The following is a 17,866-nucleotide window of genomic DNA, read 5'->3' as shown; positions in this document are numbered from 1 at the left end:
CATTCAGCCCTTCGAGCCTGCACGACCATTCAATATGATCATGGCTGATCATGCATTTCAGTACCCCATTCCTGCTTTCTCTCCATACCCCTTGATCCCTTTAGCCGTGAGGGCCACATCTAACTCCCTTTTGAATATATCTAACGAACTGGCCCTTAACTTTCTGTTGTAGAGAATTCCACATGCCCACAACTCTCTGAGTGAAGAAGTTTCTCCTCATCTCGGTCCTAAATGGCTTACCCCTTATCCTTAGACTGTGACCCCTGGTTCTGGACTTCCCCAACATCAGGAACATTCTTCCTGCATCTAACCTGTCCAATCCCGTCAGAATTTTATATGTTTCTATGAGAGCCCCTCTCATTCTTCAAAATTCCATTGAATACAAGCCTGGTCGATCCAGTCTTTCTTCATATTTCCTCCTAGTCTAAAGAGTTTCACTGCAAATGGAAGGAACAGTGATGTCCTATTATGCAAGAACAATTCTACAATCTGTAAATTCTCAATTTTACTCGGGGTTGTACTTTGAGCTCGCTCCCTCCACCCCCCCCCCCTCCCAAACCTCTCCGGTGTCTTTCCGCCACTCTGTGGCCCCCAATTTCATGCCGGCCAGTTTGCTGGCCTTAATAGAAATGGAGTAACTATTCGCTGGCCAAAGTTGCCTAAATGGCCAGAATTGACGTAGGTGGCTGGTAACTGCCCCCTTTTGAGGAAAAAAAAAATTACCAATAAAAACGTAACTGAGTTACGCTGGTGCAAATTGATTGGGAAAACTGTGGATTTTTAAGTTAGGCCAGAAAAAGCCACCTACTCCAAAAAAAAACGGCGCAAATACTGGGGAAAATTGAACCCATTAACTTATTTGTGACTTTCAAGAATAGCATGGAATTAACCGATCCATTTACGTCAAACTGCTTGTTCTTTTTAACGTAAGTGGGTGTGCGTCCAGTTATTCTGTACTGAGCCCCTTTTTAGTATGATTTCTGTGAACTAAGTAAATAGTTTCTTTTGATTTCTTTAATTTTCCATCCCTTCCCCACTGGTATTGCTACTGAAATATCACGATATTTTAGAGGATTTCAAATGACAAGGAAACCCTTTTCGCATTTATTCCTTTAAACCATTAAACAGTAGTTACAGAAGAGTAAGTAATTAAGGTAATCGCACGAGGTGCAAAGAGCTTACTGAACTACTCAAATTAGCCAGTGCGCCTATGGTAATTGCTGCTGAAAGTACGGATTTTATTCGTGGAGTGGACTATAATGCTGGCATGTTTAAAACGGTCTCATTTTGTGTTTGTGATACAGGCAGAGTGCCATTGGTTTGTTGTCCATGTCAGCTCGGGTAGGTAGCATGATCGCCCCCATCATCATGCTTTTGCAACAGGATTACCCGGCTATCCCCTTGGCCTTATTTGGAATCACGTCCATAATTGCCAGTGTCCTGAGTGTCCTGCTGCCAGAAACTAAGAACAAAGAATTACCAGATCACCCCAGGCAAGTTGGAAATGCTGAAGGATTAGTGCCTGTTGATTTAGTCATGCTTGCTATCAAACGTATGAGGTACAGTAGTCAGTTTTTAGTAAATTAAAAAAAAACATTCAAAAGCTTTTAAAACGTTCCTATAATTGGCTTTTCACTCAAAAAAGAACCTGCTTAATTTTTAGAGCCACCTTGACTGCATGCAATTGAGCGCAATTCGCGAAAACTCACCATGGTGATTAATTCATGCTGGGGCGTGGCCAGTTTTGCGGGTGGGGCCGGCTTCTAGCACAATGTTTTTTAACCTACTGCGAAAGATCGCGGAAACTTAATATGCACTGAATGTAATTTACTCTTGAAGTTCCGCGATCTTTTGCACTGGTTACACCAAATTCTTGCAAATTGCGCCGAGAAAACCAGCGCAACCTAGTGGAAATTCTGGTCCCAAGTTTTTATATTGCTCAGAAACTGTGAGGGGTGTCAGTGTTAGGTATAGGAACACTTTCCATTCAGGGCAACCAGCATCAGCATCTATCATTTCCTGTGCATACAGTATGGTTATATGTACAGTAAAAGTCCTGTAACTATGTCCCAAAAATGGGTCCTGGCACCAACATCAGAGCATCTCTCCTTACTGTGCCAGTGTGATAATTTTCTATTTCATGCACCAGCCATCCTTTAGCTTCTAGGACTGAGTTCTAGGTTAGGATCAGGCTTCTGCTGGAGGTTCATGCCCCAAGTTCATTGTGCGTACAATCTTCAAGGTCACCAAAAAGTGTGGGTACAATACAAAACTCAGGTCAGAGCTCTTTTAATCTCTTGATGGCTGTAGTGTAAAGGTGCTTAAAGGCTTCACTTCTCTCCTAGGGAAATGAATAGTAAGAATGACCTAAAAAATGGACACCATCAGACTACAGCTCATAACAGAACCTTTACCGAGAGCACCCGAATGTAAAGCAAAAGATTATTCAAGGACGGCCTGAATTCTGAGCAGCACTGGCAGTAAATTACTCGGAACTGTTGAGCTCTATGCTGCATTGTAACTACTAGCTTTTCCCCATTTCCAACAAAGACATCAATATATTAACTGTGCCAAAAGAAAATATTGTGTTGCGAAGAAAATGGTTTTAAGGAAAAGATTGAATAATTTTGTGGAAACTTGGGCCCTATATGTGGACTATAGCTTCTAAAGGATCGTTTTACCAAACCCATTTGTTTTATAAATATGGGGTTTACTTTCAAAATGCTCCTGCTTGAAGTTAAAGAAGATCAACAAAGGAATGCCTGGAAAATCAACCTGGACTAACTCTTCAGCCAACAACCATTTCTACAGCCAAATATGCTTGTACACGTTCTATTAGTGGGAAATATTGTAAATCTTAAAATCCCTTCCGTTCAGATGAAATTTGAGTTTAATTCAGATTGTCTTTAATTTCATTTCTTTATCAATGTATTTTGTTTGTAGGTCATGGCAAAGGTTTTTGCTGTAGCAACCTATTGAGGCTGCTTTGTAATAAAATTCCACTGTCTTACAAATTTTAGAACAAATTTCAGTGGAAAAATGCAAATGTGATTTAACATAAATGACTAATGATGAACACTTTGTTTCATTCCAATACAAGATGGCTGTGTTGCAATCTTGTGATTTGTTGTTTCTTAATGTAGATACAACTTTGAACTAACTTTCCTTCTTTATGCACGCTTTATCAAACTGGTTATTTTAAAATCCAAAACCAAAGTTTTACCAGTGAGTGCAGCATCAGAAAAAAGGAAATTGTACAGTTAGGTGCTGCAGTCCTTTAAATCACTGCAGCAGGGTCTGGAGTCTTGCCTTCATTCATGGGAGCTCCCAGGGATCCCTACTATGCCACCGGGAACTGTAAATATTCGTCCAAATTGGTTAATAAATGTGTTATAATAACCCGTAGCATCACAGAATGGTTACAGCACAGAAGGAGGCCATTCAGCCCGTCGAACCTGTGCTGGTTCTCTGCAAGAGCACTTCAGCTATTCCCTGCTTATTTCCCCGCTCTTTTCCTGTAGCCCTGCATTTTTTTTCCTTCAGGTACTTATCCAATTCCCTTCTGAAAGCCATGAATGAATCTGCCTCCACCACCCTTTCAGGCAGAGCAATCCAGATCCTAACTACTCGCTGCATAAAAAAGTTTTCCCTCATGTCGTCTTTGGTTCTTTTGCCTTGGTGAGGCCACACCTGGAATATTGTGTTCAGTTTTGGTCTCCTAATCTGAGGAAGGACATTCTTGCTATTGAGGGAGTACAGCAAAGGTTCACCAGATTGATTCCCGGGATGGCAGGACTGACATATGAGGAGAGACTGGATCAACTGGGCCTGTATTCACTGGAGTTTAGAAGAATGAGAGGGGATCTCATAGAAACATATAAAGTCTGACAGGATTGGACAGGTTAGAGGCAGGAAGAATGTTCCCATTGCTGGGGAGTTCCAGAACCAGGGGTCATAGTCAAAAATAAGAGGTAAGCTATTTAGGACCGAGATGAGGAGAAACTTCTTCACTCAGAGAATGGTTAACCTGTGGAATTCTCTACCGCAAAATGTTGTTGAGGCCAGTTCGTTAGATATATTCAAAAGGGAGTTAGATATGGCCCTTATGGCCAAAGGGATCAAGGGGTATGGAGAAATAGCAGGAAAAGGGTACTGAGGTTTAATGATCAGCCATGATCTTATTGAATGGCAGTGCAGGCTCGAAGGGCCGAATGGCCTGTTCCTGCACCTAATTTCTATGCTTCTATCACCTTAAATCTGTTTCCTCTGGTTCTCCACCCTTCTCCCAATGGCAATAATTTCTCTCTATCTACTCATAAGGATGATTTTGAATACCTCTATCAAATCTCCTCTCAACCTTCTCTGCTCTAAGGAGAACAACTCCAGCTTCCTTAGTCTCTCCACGTAACTGAAGTCCCTCATCCCTGAAATCATTCTCATAAATCTTTTCTGCACACTCTCTAAAGCCTTCACATCTTTCCTAAAGTGCAGTGCCCAGAATTGGACACGATACTCCAGTCGAGGGCGTACCAGTGTTTTATAAAGGTTTGTCATAACTTCCTTGCTTTTGTACTCTATGCCTCTATTTATGAAGCCCAGTATCCCATGTGCTTTCTCAACCTGCCCTGCCACCTGCAACAATTTGTACACATATACCTCCAGGTCTCTCTGTTCATGCACCCTCTTTAGAATTGTGCTCTTTAGTTTATATTGCCACTCCCATCCTTCCTCCCAAAATGTCTCACTTTGCGCTTTTCTGCATTAAATTTCCTCTGCCACGTGTCCACCCATTTCACCAGCTTGTCGATGTCTTTTTGAAGTCGATCAGTATCCTCACTATTCACTATACTTCCAAGTTTTATGTCATCTGCAAATTTTGAAATTGTGCCCTATACTCCCAAGTCCAAGTCATTAAAAAATATCAAGAAAAACAGTGGTTCTGGTATGCATAGAAACATAGAAACATAGAAAATAGGTGCAGGAGTAGGCCATTCGGCCCTTCTAGCCTGCACCGCCATTCAATGAGTTCATGGCTGAACATGCAACTTCAGTACCCCATTCCTGCTTTCTCGCCATACCCCTTGATCCCCCTAGTAGTAAGGACTTCATCTAACTCCTTTTTGAATATATTTAGTGAATTGGCCTCAACAACTTTCTGTGGTAGAGAATTCCACAGGTTCACCACTCTCTGGGTGAAGAAGTTCCTCCTCATCTCGGTCCTAAATGGCTTACCCCTTATCCTTAGACTGTGTCCCCTGGTTCTGGACTTCCCCAACATTGGGAACATTCTTCCTGCATCTAACCTGTCTAACCCCGTCAGAATTTTAAACGTTTCTATGAGGTCCCCTTTGGTTACAGAAAACTACTCGAGGCAATTTTACCCCAAATGTCTCTAAGTTCTTCCCTTATGAAGATTGCCCCCACTGCATCAGTGGGACAGATTCCTATTTACCACAGAACCCACCTTTAAGGCATTCCTAATTTTTTTCCCCATTGATTCTCGGGTTATGAGCATCGCTAGCAAGGCTGGCATTTATTGCATATCCCTGGTTGCCTTTGAAAAGGTGATTGTGGGCCTTCTTCTTGAACCTCTGCATCCATGTGGTTAAGATATCCCCACAATGCTGTTAGTTAGGGAGTTCCAGGATTTTGACCCAGAGATGGTGAAGGAACAACAATATATGTCCAATTTGGAATGGTGTGTGACTTTGAGGTAATAGTGTTCCCATGCAACTATTGCCCTTGTTGTTCTAAGTTGATCATTTTGTGCTGAATTGTGGCCAGTTTCATGTTATGGGCCCATGCTTGTTGTCAACTGGACTGACACTGACCAAACTCGCTTCACATAGGGAGTACACACTTTTGCGATTTCCCAAAATGCTTCAAAGACAATGAGGGTCATTTTAGCGGGAAACTGACGTGATCAAATCGGCTTCCCATTTCACATCACGCATGATATTAATTTCCAGTGAAGTCGGGTGTAAAATGGATGGCTGATCTTATTGTGTCATTTTTCCACCAATGGGGTTAGGTTAAAATTGCCCCCAATTAAATATTTCAGAAGTCAGTCTTGTTTTGCAGGCAAATGCAACAACCGATTTGCACAAATATTAATTATCTATATTGGCCTCGGCACCAGGAGAACTTGCCTGCTCTTCTTCAAATAGTACAATAGGATCATTTGCATCTACTTTTGCAGGCAGACTGTGCATTGGCTAAGGTTTCAATGAAAATATGGCATCTCTGCAATGCAGCACTCCTTCAGTAATAGATTGTCAGTTTAGATTACGTGCTCAAATTTTGAACAGGACTTGAACCCACAACCTTTTAACACAGAGGTGAGAGTGCTACCACTGAGACACAACTGACATTAGTGCCACTCACTGCCAATGTATTAAAGCCCAGTCCCACAAAATGTGAATGACAATGACTGAAAGAATTGAGTGGAAAAATAAGTTAGACAGTACATTGGTCTGACAAAAGGTGCTTCTGCAGCCTGACCATGATGGTTCTAATTAAGGTTCTCACCTGAAATGTTAACCTACCCCTCTCTGGTTAAGAGGCTAGCTGACCTGCTGTGCCTTTCCACAGTTTTCTATGTTGCTTTTTTAAGTTTGACTCTGGAGTCACTTCGAGGGGTATGAACATGCGAACATTTAACACGTTTGTCTGAAATTCCTCTCCGTTGTCTTGGCAGCAATCGCCAGCCGGGCATAATTTAATGTTCTGTGTTTTTTTACGGTCAAGCCAATGCCCTATGCTCCTGGAAAAAAATGGAATGTATTTAAATGAATTCAAACAACAGAGGTTCATTCTCTCTGAATTATTTTATTACATGTTCACTTATGCTATACATAAAAGGAAAAATATGTTAAAACTCAATATTTCCAATTGTGCTCCCATCAATGAAAAAGCTACAATGATTCCCATATCTTGGAATTTATAAGTTGTTCCCTTTTTTCCCCCTGCCAGGTTGCTCATCTCCTGTCTTGAAGTAGCTGACATGCACAGCCTGATCACCCTCCAAGTAGCCATTATTTGTATGCTAGTCTAGTCAATAGGTTGGTTCACCATGGAGGGCATCACAGTCCAACCTGATCCTGTTCTTGCCTGATGTCTCCGAGCAGAAATGGGGGGTCGGGTTGGGTCACTGGATAGTAGTCAGGAGCGGAAATCCTTGCTAATTTTCTTCTCTTTATGCCAGAAGAGCTGAGACGTATGGCAGCTGTCCAGCTGGAAGATCAGCCAAGATCAGCCACCTCATCACAGGATAGGGATTAATATTTGGGGCCTTCCTAACCTAAATGGCAAAGTGTTTACCTTAGCGAACACACAGTAGACAAGTGAACACGTTGAGCTCCCAAGTGTCATATAGACAATTCATGATGTTACAAATCTATTGAATGGTCAGTAATTTAGTATCAGTTATACACACAAAATCATAGAAAAGTTTGTCTCCTAGAAGGTTATACAATGAAAAAATATTGAATTGATTTACTTGCGTGTGTCAACCTCTAATTATCTGACTTTTTAGATTTTTGTGTTTGAAGTTTAGGCGAGAGAGGCAACAGGGCCAAAATTCAAGTTCCGGATAAGGCCCGTTACCGCCGTTTTGCAGCGAAATCGAGTGGCTGCCGCGTTGCAGTCCATTGGCCACCACGACCCAAATTCAGCTCGGGGATTTTTCGGCCTGTCCCCACTTCCGTCCCGCTGCTGCCACAAGCACATCATCAAAGCACGCACCGCTGACCTCCTGAACCTCCAGCTCACTCCGCTCCAAATTTACTTTCAAAAATCCATGCTGCGCCACGTGGCGCCCCCAACAGCTTTTCAAAATTTACAGATAACATAAAATTTGGAAGTATAGTGAACAGCGAGGAGGATACTGATGGACTTCAAAAAGACATAGGCAGGCTGGTGAAATGGGCGGACACGTGGCAGAGGAAATTTAACCAGAAAAGTGCGAAGTGAAACATTTTGGAAGGAAAGATGAGGAATGTGTGTGCGGCATGGCAGTGCGGTGGCCCTTCAGGGGGAGGGCGCACTGCCGTGGCCGCCAGATTTAAATTTTTGCGGCCAATTATTGCCCCAGGTTCGGCCGGGCCGTCAACAGGAAACTTGGCACCCCCCTCTTGGGTGCCAGGCTGCTGACCCGGCCGAAACACCATCTGGTGGCCCAGTGGCCAAACCTACGGAATTGCCGAATCTCTCCCCTTTAAATGATGGGAGAGACGTGGCGATGCACACACGTTGCGTGACAACGGTGAAGATTCGGTCCCACCACAACTTTTGCCCCTCACCAGGACTTACCGCCGCACTTCCGCCCCCATTATGAGCGACTTCTAGTCCGACGCGAAAGAAGTTCAAAGTGCAGAAAATCGATCAGAAAACCATCTCATTGCACCCGGTGGTAAAAATAGGTAAAAAATCGTAGGTGTGCCAGCCTTATGGCGTGTCTGAATTTCGGCCCCAACATCTTTAACTCTATGATCCTAATGCAACTACGGTTCTGTTACTGGACTAATAATCCAGAGAACGTGAGCTCAAATCCCAGCATGGCAGTTTGAGAATTTGAATTCCGTGTTTTAAAAAAATTGTTCTCAGTAAAAGGGAGCATGAAGCTGTCGGATTGCAGGAAAACCCCAACTGGTTCACCAATGTGCTTTCGGGAAGGAAATCTGATCTACAGGAAGGAAAGCCGGTCTGGCCTATGTGTGACTCCAGTGCCACACCAATATGGTTGACTCTTAGCAACCCTTTGAAATAGTATAGCAAGTCACTCAATTGTATCAAACTGCTGCAGAGAATAGCAGTTCAAGAAAAAGACCCACCAACACCTTATCAAGGCACTAGGGTGCGCAATAAATGGTGACCTTGCCAGCGATGCTCACATCTTGATAATTAATTATTTTTAAAGTATGTTTGAAGCCCTCCTAAAGTCAGATGAAGAGTAAAGCTCCTTCTACATTGCCTGAAAATATGCCAGGCACCAAATGTCCCATTCCAACTTTCCATAACAGCTGTGCTTCTGGCCTCTTTGACTAATATTGCACAACTAAAGTTTACGCATTTCGCAGCGGGTTCTGCCGATCTCCCATTGAAGGCGGGAAATTGGGACAACCACCGCAGAAATTCAGGACCCAAGCTGCATTGAGATTTGAACACCTCAGGTAAACTATCAAAATCTAGGGACTTCCACTTAAAACTTTCAATCTCTAAACTTTTGAGTTCCTGCAAATACACATTATGATATCTGTAACAGAAACCACAATATGGAAAGTATCAAAAGATTTCAACTTATGTGATCCTAGTTTCTTTCTTTATTCCTTGACTCATACTGGGGTACAGCTCCATGGACATCTGCAGCACTCTAGTACTGCATTCTAGTTGTCATACTTAAGATGTGACACTTCAGGTGTGAGCTTAGATAATGAGTGTTGACAGGCTAAGAACTGGGAATTAGTCTCTTCAATCTCTTTGATTTAGGGCTTGTCATCGTTTTAGGGACCACAAAGTTCAAAGAGCTGTGCATAATTTTTGTTAAGACTATGCCTTGGTATGAAGTTGTCTCCCACGTCTTTGTGATGCATCATCATGCTGTGTGTTTGCGAATTGGAGTCCAAAGCTCTTTGATTCATTATAATCACCTTTTAATGGAGTGAGGAATATGGTTGAGGAAGACCTCAAACAAATATTGTACACCTTTCTAAAGTAGCTTCAGAAATCTCCTGGGCACATTGTTCTTAGTAACTTTAAACTTTAACTATCTCCTCCATTTCCATTACATAGGGGCTGCTGGCAACGTAGGGGTTGGTCTGCCTGAGGAGGGGGAAGATGCTCCGTCAGAACTCCGTGCCGATGGTAGTGGTGGTGATGAGGATGCTGTGCTCAACTTGTTAACCTGTTCTTTCTCTTTTCAGTGCTGATTGATCCACTTTACTTTACCAGCACCTTCTATTTCATTTTCAAAGCTGATTTCATTTCATTCCTAAACCCCCAGGATTTGCACCCCTCCTAATTTTTCCATTTTCCTCAGGCTTTGCATTTCCTTAGCTATTCATATTAGTTTCTTTAAAGCCTTTAATTTCTTCAATGTTTCTGTCTATATACTTGACTATGACTTGACTATAACTCACTCCACTGATGTTTTTCATCTATGTGCTTGTTTCGGGATGTGCACGTCGCTGGCAATGCTGGCATTTATTGCCCATTCTAGTTATCCTTGAGAAGGGTCAAAAGAGGAGCAGGCCTACTGCTGCCTTTCTGCCCCCAGCTCCATTTCCTTCCCCATCAGTCACCCCTTTCCCACCTGCCAAATAAAAATGCAGACTGAGGATGGCGGAGTGCTGCATCTAGCTTCCTGGTCTGTTTTTCCCCTTTCTACCCCTCTCATTGGCACTCCCCAGGATCACTTGGTGGGAGATGACAGGAAGCCCAGGGTTACGATGGAAAGGGGCTAGTAGCGATCTACTCTCCCTCCAATCCAGCCGCTTCATCGTTGGAGCTCTTCTGCTTCTTTAATTCATTCCTTGCCACCTCTTCTTATTCTGCTGCACTGCTTCATTTCCGTCTTAGGTACTGGTGGGGTCCCTCTTGATGGTGGGAATCTCCCTCAGGAGCCTGCCTTGCATAGCAAGTGACTCCTGACCCCGGAAATGTTTGTGGATTAGGGCAGAGTTGGAGGGACAGATGGAAGTCCTGCCACACCATTACTACACCTCAAAGACGAGAATCCTCTCCTTGATTTCAACACAGTGAGCTTAAGTTCTTGAGATTAGGTGGAACAAGAGAAAAACATTCCAGATGAGCAATGGCCACAGAGAAAGATAGAGAGAGAGCATTTGGAAATGTCTTAAAAATAAAGAATTTAATATGCCTTTGGTTCTTTTTATCTTATTAATATTTAATATTAAGACTCACAGAGTGAATAGGCTATGCTTAAATCATGTTGCGGGCTTTAACTTAGCAGATCATCAAACCATGAATTCTTTTTAATTTGTGGATTTGAGTTTGTATCTGTGCTGGATTGCTGATGAAGTGGATCGAAAAGATTGGCTATACCATCTGTGTTATTCATCTGACCTGGCACAGTTGCAGACACATCGTTTGCAAAGTCGTCATTTGTGAAAGAGTTGACCTGTGCCTGTTCAAACGTAGATTTAGTCGGTGTTGGTTGTAGTATGCCAAGGATGTCCACTATCAAATCCTTGCCTTCTGTCTGTGATATGTTCATGATGTCTTGGATGTCTGAGCTCATTCCCCTTGCAAAAAACTCGTCAGCTCCAAAACAGTCTTGTGCAGAAACTGTTTTTTCTGAAAGCAAGCCCACAGCCGCTGGTGACTTGTTTGGTGAGACACTGTTCCAAAAGCCAAATACATCCTCCAATATTTCCGTCGAACCTGCAGTTGGTATGCAAGGCTGCTCAGATTCTGATGGACGCTTGGCACCAGTTGAACTGATTTCTTTCATTGGAGAAACTTCCTTTGACATGGTCGTGTCTGTGGTTTGTGCCAGTGGTGCTTCAATCACTCCATAGAGATTACCAAAATCATCCAAAGATGGGCTTTGAACATTTGCAACAGAAGTGTTAAAATTCTCTTCAGTTATTGGTGTGTAATTGTCACGTGGTATCAATAGTTCCTTGGATTCAAGAAGCCTGTCAGCCCCTGGGAGAGACTGATTTTCAGGACGCTCACTGAGAACACAGAGTGTTTTCTCCACTGATTTTGCAGCACCCATACTTGACTTTTGTGGCAGCTCACTGAATCTTAAAGGATCAGTCTGTTGGACATTTTCATCATAAGTATCAACATTATCTTTGGCTGCTATGATAATACTTCCATTTGGTTTTGGTAGTGATCGATCGTGTTCAGATGACTTGTTGGCACACACTTGTGACTGGCTTTGATGATCTACACCAAACAGATCTGAATTGTTACTTGTGTTTGTACTATCAAAAGCTGCTTCTTTGGAAGACCCATTTGACTCAGGGGATTTTCTGAGATCTACTTGGGATTGACACACAAGATCGCTAAATCTATCAGAACTGATCTCCTCACTGTTGAAAGGGATCATATTCTCTCCCCTAAAAGGTTGTCTTGATGTGAAGGGATCACTAGAATCTATATTAACATCAGCAGTGTTGCCTGCACTTGCTGTTAGTTGACTTGACTTAAATGCATTGTCAGCCTTGACTTGTTTATTTTGCTGACTCAGATCTGAATTCTGACCACTTAAAATACTTGGAGTGACAACATTTAAATTGTCCGATACAGCAACAGTATTCTCTTCTGTTATCTCTGCTGTTTGGTCTGAATCAAAAAGCTCACTGGTATTTGCTTGTGACTCCATCACACCTGGCTTTGCCTGCGGCTGATTTCCATGATCACTGAGAAGCATTTCAGATTCTTCACCTGTCTTTTCAGCATCAGTGACCAGGGTTAGTTCTGGTTGAGTTAATTGTGGTGCACCATTGAAATCCATTTGGATTTCCTGTAAATCAGAGGTGTCTTTAACTACTTGTACTTTTTCTGAAGATTCTGTTAGAGATTCTTCAGTTTTTGGATTGCATGTCATTTCTTGTTTGCTCTTGTTCAATGAGGAACCAGATAGGTTCTTGAAGGCCTTTTGGGAGTTGGGTTTAGCTGCCTTTTGGATCTCTGGGGTTGGCTTCTTAAATTCCTTTTTACTGTTTGAACCAAACAGTTTTGCAAATGGACTTTTGCTGGGCCCTGATGATTTTGTAGGTTTCTTCTTGTTAAAGGCCATGTTGTCTTTTTCACTCTCAGAAGAATTATCGGTGTCGACAAGATAAGGGGTCTTAACTGTTTCAGATTCTGAACCAACAGCAAAGTCCCCTACGGTTTGTCCTCCAAGTGGAATGATAATTTTAACATTTTCTCTTTCTTCCATTATTTCACAATGAATATCATCTTGTTTTGGATTAGAAACTTTGGAATTCTCCTCCTGTTCTGTATATTTCTTTTCAATTTGGTCCATTTTGGAATTCTCTTGTTCTTTATTTCCTGGAGAAGAAGCATCAGATAATTGGAACTGATTTTGTTCTGTGTTACAAGGTGTTTCCTCTGAACTTTCATTCTTTATGCTATGAGTAGACAACTCAGTAGAGTTGACAGGTATATCTACAATGTCTGTTGCTTGATCTGTCATAACTGGTGCTGAAATTTGATGAATGGTAAGCAACATGGGAATGTCCTCATGTCCCATATTAATGGACTCTGATCCCCCTTCACTTTCTCTTTCATAAAGTTGCTCTTCCAAAGACCCGTGGTGAGATCTGGTAGTTGGCCACTCATGAGTTTCATTGTTGTCACTGTCTTCTTTGGATCCATTTAAGTCTAGAGAACCTGACATTGCAGCTGTTTCAATTTGTGGATTAAATAGCTGTTTTTCTATTGTTGATTTTGAAATTGATTCTTTCTTCTGCAAACCTTCTATACTTCTCTCTACTGTCCTGTTAGTTAAAGACTGTTTGATCGGCTGGATTGAGTTCCCTTGAGGTATTCCTGCTTTTTCTTCCAGTTTGGAACTTTCTATTAATTCCTCTTCATTAGGTGTATTGGCATCATGAACCTCAAATTTGCATTTCAATTCTTTGAGACTCTGTATCCCATTCGTTGCACTTGCCCAAGAATAGGGCTTAGGTATTTCCTGATCTAACTCGAGCTGTCTGGGGAGAGAAGCAGGCGTTTTATCCGTCTCCCTCTTTTCAAAATTCTCATTCTGCTCAAATTTTTGCTTCAATTCTCTAAGAGTCTGTTTTCCACCATCACTCTTTGCATGCAAAGAAAATTGGAACTTCTCTTTTTCCAAGTAAAGGCCTTTCTCTGCAACGTTTAACTCAAATATTTCCTTCAACTGCTTAAGGCTCCCTCTTTCAGTATCTGCTCTCAGCTGCGAAGGGAGATTGGGCTTTTCTTTATCCAAATGAAGATCTCTGAATGCAGAATCTGTTCCTTTATCCACTTCATTCTTTACAAAATGTTCCTGTTTAATTATATGTTCATTAGGCCCAAGTGCATCACCCAACTCAAACTTTTTCTTTAATTCCATGAGACTCGGGTTCTTCCTCTCAGTTTTGACTATTGAAAAAGGGATGCATTTTGCTCTAAGATGAAGATCTCTAGATATGGAGTCTGAACTTTTCTCTAGTTCTTCCACTGTGTGTTTCATATTCTCTGGGTTTGATTTACTTCTGTCATTGGGCTGATGTTCTTCCTTCACTCCTGTTAATTTAACTTTCACTTGGGTAGAAGAGTTGTGCATCTCTTTACATGGATGAAGATCTTGGAGCTGTTCTGATTTAGAGGGTTTGAGGAGCGGCATACTCCTCCTGTCCAAGACATTGCAAGGAAGTTTATTAATCTTCTCTTGATTTTCTGGAGGAGGCCAGCTAATTCTGAGTTTTGCTGCTGGCTCTGACCTTCTACTAACCTCACTGCTGGGCTTGCTTCTATCAGCAGGATTGGAAATCCATCTTGCATATTCCAAGTTGGGTTGAGCGTCATTGGACACCAGGTCCAATTTCCCTTTCGCAGCTGACAATTTACCAGTTTCCTCGATTTGAGATTTGCATTCAGCCTGGTTGCTACTGAGAAGATTAGCGCTCTTCGATAGCCAGAGTTCTTTATGAAGATAATGGCCAAAGCCTTCATCGTAATTTCCCTTCACCTTGAATAGCCTGTCAAAGTGAGGCTTGCAATAAAACTCGCCCTGCACCGGCACATAGCTAAGGAGGCTGGAAAAGAAAAAAAGATGCCTTGAATCACACCAAGGAATAGTAAACTAATGTGTCATGCAAAGTCAATTGGATATAGTGTATTAATTATAGATATTACATTTAACACATTCTGGAAGCCCTGGTTTTAACCTAACCTGCCCAGCTGGAGCAAGAAGGGTTCAGGTCGGAAGTCCATTTTACACTCTGCCTAATTTTACTCTCCATTGACTTCAGTGGAGAGTAAAATTGTAGGGGTTGTAAAACTGCCATCTGATTGGAACCCTTTCTGTTCCCGCAATGTGGGTTAGGTCAAAATTGGGATGGAGTTTCTGATAAACTGCTTCTGACTTTGAGATATGTAATAGATAGAGGTCCAGTGTATTGTCGAAACTAAACTACCATGTGGCACCAGCCACGTAACTCATGGGACCACTTGAGTTCTATCTCAGCTTTGGCACAAGTAGGTTCTAAACCATTGGTCCTTGGTGTATACTTTATTAATTAGCTTTGTAAAAATAAAATATTTTCCAGTGACAGCATCCATCACAGATCAGGTATATATAGAACAATAGGATTGCACCAGAAAAGACCATTGAGGTCCATTGGGCCAGTCCCAGTCTCTACGAAATATCATATCCCATGGCACTTCTTGTATGTCTCTTTCAAGTTTTTCAAGTACTTATCCAACTCTTTCATCAACTTGTTAATCCAACAGCCCCCATTGTCTCCTTGGGCAATCAGTTCCATACATTCTCCACCCTTTCTGTGAAGTAGTCGGGATAAATCTTGACTTTGTGCGATAGTGTTAAACGGGGGATAGTGAGTCAGCAGCCCGCTTTACATCTCTCCCCATTGTAATTTCCATTCCATGGGGGAGCCCACCAAGGACTCAAAGGTTTAGTGCTGGGGCTTCATGGTCGCTGGGTCAAAATCCTGGAACTCCCTACCTAACAGCACCTTCACCACAGTGCTTCAAGAAGGTGGCTCACCACCACTTTCTCACGGGCAAATAGGGATGGGCAATAAATTTGGCCTTGTTAGCACTGCCCATATCCCAAGAATTATTTTATTTTTACATGAAGTAAGAGGAGACCATGACTAAACGCTTTCCCTCCATGCACTAACTTGGGAAACTTATCACTTGGAGCCTTTCTCCTGGCAGTTCCTGGGGTCAGTGGAGAAAGCGGCAGTAAAGGAGCCTTCCCATTGGCATCTACATGCGGTGGGTGAGGAAGGGATGGCTAATGGCCGTCCCAGCAGGGAGAGGGAAATCGAGTTCAGGGCAGGAGCGGAGAAGTAGGCCTCACGACCTGCTTTTCCCTATTTCCACCCAATTCTCAGCAGAATGGTGGAGGAAAATACAATCCCCAATGTCTGTCTCAAGAACTCCTAGGTTAGATGTGACATGGTTAGATGCAAAGTAAAGCACTCTCTATTTACTTCTAATCTTGACTATTCTAACACACTCCTGGCTGGCTCCCCACATTCTACCCTACATAAACTAGAGGTGATCCAAAACTCGGCTGCCCATGTCCTAACTCGCATCAAGTCCCACTCACCCATCACCCCTGTGCTCGCTGATCTACATTGGTTTCCAGTTAATCAACACCTCAATTTCAAAATTGTCATCCTTAGTTTTAAATCCCTCCATGGCCTCGCTCCTCCCTATCTCTGTAATCTCCTCCAGCCCTGAGATATCTGCAATCCTCTAATTCTGCCCTCCTGAGCATCCCTGATTGTAATCGTTCAACCATTGGTGGTCGTGCCTTCTGTTGCCTCGACCCCAAGCTCTGGAACTCCCTGCCTAAACATTTCCATCTCCTTAAAACATACTTCTTTGTCCAAGCTTTTGGTCACCTGTACTAATTTCTACTTATGCAGCTCGGTGTCAAATTTATATCGCATAATACTCCCGTGAAGCGCCTTGGGACGTTTCACTACTTTAAAGGCACTATATAAATACAAGTTGTTGTTGTTATTCTGCCCCAGCCAAAGGCCAGTGTCTATCCACTGCAGCATGGAATCCCCATTTAATTTATTATTTAGGTGTCATCAACGGTTAAACAATATCATCGTGGCACAAGTCATGTGATTGAATTCCTGACATATGCAGGTCCTTTCACTGGGATAATACTGCCCCTTTAAGAAATATTTAACGTACGATCAAATATTTGGTTATGATTTTATATATATGCATATGTAATTATTTCTTTTGAAATCAAGACAAATGATCTCAAAGTTTTATTGATGCAATTTGAAATTAGATAGTAATTAAAATAACATTGCAGAGCGACAGTAATAGCAAGCCTGGGTTTAAAAGCACTCACCTCAGCTTGTGCCTACAGTGTTTGCACCGGAAGCAGGAAGGGTGTAAGACAAGTCTGTCCGCTACCAGGCGTTCCATGGAATAAACTGGGCTTTGGCATGCAGCACACAGTTCCTTACTCAGAGACTGGAACTAACACAAGAAGTTCATCATAAGAACACAGCTATAGACCATTCTCCCCAGCAAGCCTAGAATCAGTGACTGCTCCCTTATGTGTCCTCTTAACTTGTTCCTAGACTCTAACCCAACAGTAGTAACACATGAGGCAGGATTGCAATAGAAAGGATCATATTTTCACTCTAGTTGAGGGCCGGAAAGCATATTGATGTGCAGAGTTGTCACTACCTTCTCTGTAAACACACCTTAATATACTTTTTTATCCAATTTTCTCCCCTTTGCTGGGGTGTGGTTTCACAGGTGCCAGCAGCCCTACAAGTAGTCATTCTTCATCTATAAGGATAGATGATGGGTATCAGCAGGCTATTCGGCTTTGTGTCGATTCACAGCCAAGATCTTTTTGTCCTTGCCAACGTACAAACCTGGCAGGGGTTACTGGATAGTGATCAGGAATAAGAAAGTTGGATGGCCTTTGTATTACCAGAGCTCAGTTGTAGTACCCTTAACAGTGCCCTGGCTGAGATTAGCTAACTCAGCAGAGAGTGCAGATACAAACCTGGTGTGCGTGGCTTAGTACTACACTGGGTGATGCCCTACATCCATTGAACCGTCAAGGGAACCCCCATATCCTGATTCTATCTTTATCTATCTTTTCTTTTCACTAACAAATTAGTAAACAAAT

The 17,866-nt window shown here is 42.4% G+C and overlaps 2 protein-coding genes across 3 annotated transcripts in view; one reads left to right on the top strand and one right to left on the bottom strand.

Moving 5' to 3' along the window:
• The window catches only part of LOC139269299 (solute carrier family 22 member 13-like), an 80,131-nt gene extending 77,163 nt beyond the window's left edge, over positions 1–2,968 (top strand). The window contains exons 9-10 of the mRNA XM_070888367.1: positions 1,305–1,559; positions 2,944–2,968. Coding sequence (XP_070744468.1) covers positions 1,305–1,559; positions 2,944–2,968 — 280 coding nt within the window. The remainder of the gene's footprint in view (positions 1–1,304; positions 1,560–2,943) is intronic.
• A 3,840-nt stretch (positions 2,969–6,808) lies between these two features.
• Positions 6,809–17,866, bottom strand: part of LOC139277083 (uncharacterized) — a 50,233-nt gene continuing 39,175 nt past the window's right edge. For both annotated transcript variants that reach the window (XM_070895106.1, XM_070895099.1), the window contains exons 2-3: positions 17,069–17,199; positions 6,809–14,759 (exon numbers count right to left, since the gene is read on the bottom strand). In XM_070895106.1, the coding sequence (XP_070751207.1) occupies positions 10,958–14,759; positions 17,069–17,145 (3,879 nt within the window). In that variant the 5' untranslated portion in view covers positions 17,146–17,199 and the 3' untranslated portion in view covers positions 6,809–10,957. The remainder of the gene's footprint in view (positions 14,760–17,068; positions 17,200–17,866) is intronic.

Source organism: Pristiophorus japonicus, chromosome 1 (assembly GCF_044704955.1).
Source record: "Pristiophorus japonicus isolate sPriJap1 chromosome 1, sPriJap1.hap1, whole genome shotgun sequence".
Classification (NCBI taxonomy): domain Eukaryota; kingdom Metazoa; phylum Chordata; class Chondrichthyes; family Pristiophoridae; genus Pristiophorus; species Pristiophorus japonicus.
The sequence above is the reverse complement of the archived record's forward strand: the minus strand, read 5'-3'. Positions and strand labels throughout refer to the sequence as shown.